This window comes from Mya arenaria, chromosome 5 (assembly GCF_026914265.1).
Source record: "Mya arenaria isolate MELC-2E11 chromosome 5, ASM2691426v1".
NCBI lineage: Eukaryota > Metazoa > Mollusca > Bivalvia > Myida > Myidae > Mya > Mya arenaria.
The window spans coordinates 11,086,795-11,091,586 of record NC_069126.1 but is presented as its reverse complement, the minus strand read 5'-3'; the positions used below and the strand labels follow the sequence as shown (position 1 = coordinate 11,091,586).

Below are 4,792 nucleotides of genomic sequence, written 5' to 3'. Positions count from 1 at the left end.
TTACCTCGATCGATAATTCGATGATCTAGATCGATACAGACGCTTGCCTTAGAAACGAAAGCGAATGTTCGTCAAATTTAGGTGAGTACGCGGGGGGAATGACGTCACAGACCTAAGTCGCACTGTAATCAAAATTATGGGTAAGGAATGTTCTTAGATTTTCGAAGCAAGGGACACAACTCAAATTTTCTAAGATTATATTCTGTTCGAGTTGATTTCCATTCCCATAGTGTGTGTTTGATAAGAAATGAAAACAAACTATGACGGAATAGCAATCTATTTTTAGATAAAATATAATTTTAAAAGCGATCGGGATTTACATACTCCATTTCACCGGTTGATTGGTGATTTACTGTGCTTGAAATGAACGTTTTGCGTTTATGAATCAAACTATTTTGTGAATGTGTACTTCAGCAAAGGCTGAGGTTTGAACCAAACATTATTAATGCCAAGTTTGAAGTTACTAGAACAAAAAATCGCAAAGATATTGTTTAAAAACTGTCAAAACTGTTCGGATTTACAAACTCAGCCAGTATGGGTTTCCTTAGTTAGTTTAGGGGTCATAAGTTTGACCAAGGGTTTACATACTCAAAAAGCGGTACGTTTAAGTCCGCTGCAAGCATTTTCATTCATCAGAGGTTTGATTATGATTGATCTAATCTGTGCTACGCATATCATCATCACTCTGGTGAACGAAAATGAAGTAGATCGCGTAGTAATTTTATTTAGCAGTTAAACTTTATGACTTAACTCTTGGGAATCTTAATTATGTTTGCAATAGTACACTTCACTGGCAATCAATTTAAACTGAGATCAATAAATACAACTCTAAAATACTACATTTAATTAATGATATAATTTAAAAAAAAATACGAACTACTTCAACTGATGAACCGGCATACATCATAGGTTGTTTTCAATAAAAATGGCCGAGGAGTTCCGAATGACTAGCTACATTACTATGTTTGTCAAAACGTCCAACTTTTGGTTCGCATGTAATGAGAATTGGGGCACTAGACAGGGTCGTACGTGTTGTAATTTCTTGAGGCTGACCAGAAGTTTGCATTTATTGTGTAAGATTGGTTTGCCATTATTTGTTTGCTGTACTAGTTTTTATTCCACACCATAGGCGTCCAAGCAGCCCTGATCGATTGTTCTCCTTTCACAGCTTGGTGTTTTAACGCATTTCTTCGACCACAAACCCTGCTTGCCATTGGTTGCTATGACGGGGATACAGATTATAACATTAACTATGTAATAAATTACGAATAAATAATATTTTTTTAATACTTGTTAATTGCAAAAAAGGATGAGGTTCTTTTTTAACATTTGCGGATTTACAAATGACATGCAGGCACTAAGTTCAATAGGCAGTGCAATTCCATCAAATGATACAACTCAGTGAGTTCACAAAGCAACACTAAATTATTAGTCAGCAATTAGAAACAACACGAAAATGTTCAACAGTTAACAGGTACATTTGTTTTGACATTGATCATGGTTAGATATCTAAGCAAATCCCTTGCATGTCATAGACATATCAGCCTCATTCATTAACCAGCAGTTTTTTTGTTTCTAATAACAACTCTTAGGATTATCAATAAAGAAGTCCGTAACTATATAACGTCGTAGTGGGCAACAAGTCACCAGGCTTCGATTTCTCATCTGTGTTCTCATTTTTGGTTCCGGTTATCGTCATTTCTTATACAAATATGTATTCAAATAACAAAAATATGACCTGAAGATAATTTCACGTAATTGAAACTGGGCGGGGTTTCTATCTAAATAGTAGTATCTATACACGCTTTAGGCGGCTTCCAAAATGCCAAGACCTTTCGCACAGTCGTTCAAACCAAATCATTATGTAACGGCGAAGGCTTTATGTCAAGTCGAATATAAATCATTAAAGGCATTTATACAAGCAACATTAGTGTCTTCATGATATCTATGATAGAATAAATCCACGTTATCCTGATTACTAGCAACACAAATAAATATAGATATCAAACTATATTAATATTGGTTAATCGTATTGTTTGTACATGTCAGTTAATAATCCACAATCATAAAAAATATTCTTGACAAATCCACATGGATCGATTGTAATGATCCCTATCTGAACACGTGGTGATTTCATTCCGGTACAATTAGCATGGTTAGGACAGCTACGAAAATACCAATTCCTTTCGCGCCATAACCCGGGACTGGAGCGCTGTTAAACGGGCAATCATCGAAGGAACCGTCGCTTGGGTTCTCGCAAAACGCATAACACGTCTGACTCTGCCAGTTCTGGTATTCGACATTCAGGCATTCGTTTGTCTGCGTCATTGTTTGACGCTTGAAGACTCTCCTATTTTTTGTTTCGTCATATCCCACAAACTCGTACCTCATGTTTGACATGCTGCGGCGTTTACGTCCAGCAGGCGGAGGTCCCTGGCCATTCGACGACGGAGGTCTCTGGCCGTTCGGCGGCGGAGGTAAGTTGCCACCGTTACCATTCGCATTCCCTAGCTCCATGACTGGCTCTCCGTGGTAGCAACCAAGCAAGTAAGGGAAGTCAGCGGTGGCGCGGTATTTGTACCGTCCGTCTGAGTCCGTGTGCCCGTGGCAGTCGTCTAGATCTGATGAGGTTAAATTGTTTGCATTGCCATCCATAGGTCCGTATATCGGGTAGCCGTCAAAGGCAACGCCGAGGAATTTATTACGCAAGTCATTGCCCGTGTAAATACAGGACGGAAGTTGGTGGTAATGGTACGCGCCGCCTGGTGAGGGATGACCGGAACAATCGTCAAACGTTTCCGCACAGTCACCCTCAACGGCGTTGTTGCCGCCTCCAGTGTATGGATTATAGAACGACGCACCACTTAGTGACAGTCCTATTGGTCCCAGTTGACCAACGCAAGCAGGCGTTGCCGATACGGTAGCATGTTTCGGAATGTTGAAGCTATAGTTCTGGTGGCTGACAGTATTGGGGTTATTACCCCAGCCACCCTCGAACGTGTGGTTTGGGTAACCATGGTGCTTTATGGTGATGGTGTTGTTTTCTGCGTGAACTTCGACCTCGATCCCCCAAGCTTGCATGGTGGCAATTTCATCTGGCGTTAGAGCGTCCGTCTGTGCGTAGACCTCCCGAATCCGATAAAGACAACTGACCAAGATGCCCGAAATGACTACAGTCGGTAGCTTCATATCTACCTGCGGGGGAAGAAACAGATATACCAGAATAACGTATTCATGAAACAAAATATTATCTTAATCTCAGGTTGTAATAACACAGTAATTTGATATTAGTAGTATAAAAGAACTTATCAATTATTCAAATATGGACCATCAATACAGAATAGGACAACATAGACTGCCAGAATCGCTCTCACAAAGACCGATTTAACTTCGTACGACAGAGATGATCTAGATTTTATACAAAAGAGTTTCGTAGTCAGGATACATTTGAACTTATTATTGTAAATATTGTCCAAACTGAGAATGTCAATGATCATGTGACTCGGTTATTCCACTTTCAGAAATCCAACCGTCGGAAATTACGACTAGCGCTGTTTTTCAGCTAAAACATTATCCCTTTTGTTTAATATTGAACTATCTACGGAATACACTAACAAATGAGTACACGTTAAGGGCTTTCCGCAGTGCAAACGTGGGTGGGGAAGGCCAAAAATTAAAACGTTTCAAAAGTTCATGTAAAGGGAGTAAAACAAACACCCTTTGTGACATGTTTTGGGATGATATGGAGTTGACCAAATTTTACGAGCCTCGGAAAATTTTATCAGATTTTGGACCAAACAACATTTGCATTTTTTTTTCGGAAAAGTCGGTCAACAGTTTAACTGTGTTTGTGTCGAGATGACCATTACTACCTAATTAACAATGTCTTGAGAGTTCTCGGTGATATATTTTCAAATAAGACCAGTATTCAGTAAAATAATAAAAAAAATAGTGGATTTAATTCATTTCCTGGTTACAAAAATGCAAGTATCTTTTGCAGATAGCTACAATCAATAATAAGGCCGTTGTTGATTGGGACGTACTGACTATTTTGACACAAAAACATCCATTTAGTATAAAGACATTTTCGGAAAAATGCAAATGCTTTTTTATTAGAAATCCGATAAAATCTTCCTTAGTAAAATTTGCTCAACTCCTTATTCCAGCTACATAACTCACAACGGATATATGTGTATTATGCTTGCGAAATATTGAACTTCAAAACTAAATAAAATTATTATTATTTTTTAAATATTTTATGTTTTGGTTCTTCAAACGACTTTTGCACTGTGGAAGGCCCTTAATATTATACAAGATATGGCAGTGAAAAAATACGCCAAAATCATAAACAAGAGTACCCGTATAACCCACCTTTTATTACGTTATTATGTAAGTCCTTATTCTCTTCACAACACATAAATACCTTATTCCAGGTCTTTGCGATCAGAAAATTGCAGGGAAATAAATTGTGCCAGAATGCAAGAGTTCATAATACGCGTCGAAATGGTGACCAGAGAACATTGACTTATATAACCTCGTTTCCGTGATCGATTTCATACTGATCAAAATATAAAAGCGGCTACATAAAGTATGTGAAAACATATAAAGAGCAGAACAAAAATTTATTTCAGAACATAGCATTACATCTACATCAATGAAATCAGTTATGACCCATGAGCATTTAAATGATTTAACATAAGAATTGCGGTTAACATTGAAATTCCTTTGACAGAATACAGTCAAAACTCGTTGGCTCGAACTCGTTTGGCTCGAATTCCTCGTTGGCTCGAAC

The 4,792-nt window shown here is 38.0% G+C and overlaps 1 protein-coding gene across 3 annotated transcripts; it reads right to left on the bottom strand.

Annotated features, from left to right (window-relative positions):
- Window positions 1–1,264: 1,264 nt before the first annotated feature.
- Window positions 1,265–4,538, bottom strand: LOC128233946 (uncharacterized). 3 transcript variants are annotated; one of them, XM_052947848.1, is made up of 2 exons: window positions 4,424–4,538; window positions 1,265–3,195 (listed from the first exon to the last, which is right to left on the bottom strand). In XM_052947848.1, the coding sequence occupies exon 2, from the start codon at window positions 3,187–3,189 to the stop codon at window positions 2,134–2,136; it is 1,056 nt and encodes a 351-aa protein (XP_052803808.1). In that variant the 5' UTR covers window positions 3,190–3,195; window positions 4,424–4,538; the 3' UTR covers window positions 1,265–2,133. The 3 variants fall into 3 exon arrangements, with proteins under 3 accessions (XP_052803808.1, XP_052803806.1, XP_052803807.1); XM_052947846.1 differs by having other exon boundaries at window positions 1,265–3,191; window positions 4,372–4,524; XM_052947847.1 differs by having other exon boundaries at window positions 4,372–4,507.
- Window positions 4,539–4,792: the final 254 nt, after the last annotated feature.

What these genes read in the sequence shown, in the direction of transcription:
- LOC128233946 (XM_052947846.1), bottom strand. Translation starts at nt 4,417, where the DNA reads ATGTGTTGTGAAGAGAATAAGGACTTACATAATAACGTAATAAAAG. An exon ending in ACATAATAACGTAATAAAAG is followed by an intron (nt 3,192 to 4,371) that starts GTGGGTTATACG and finishes CCCCGCAGGTAG; the next exon opens with ATATGAAGCTACCGACTGTA.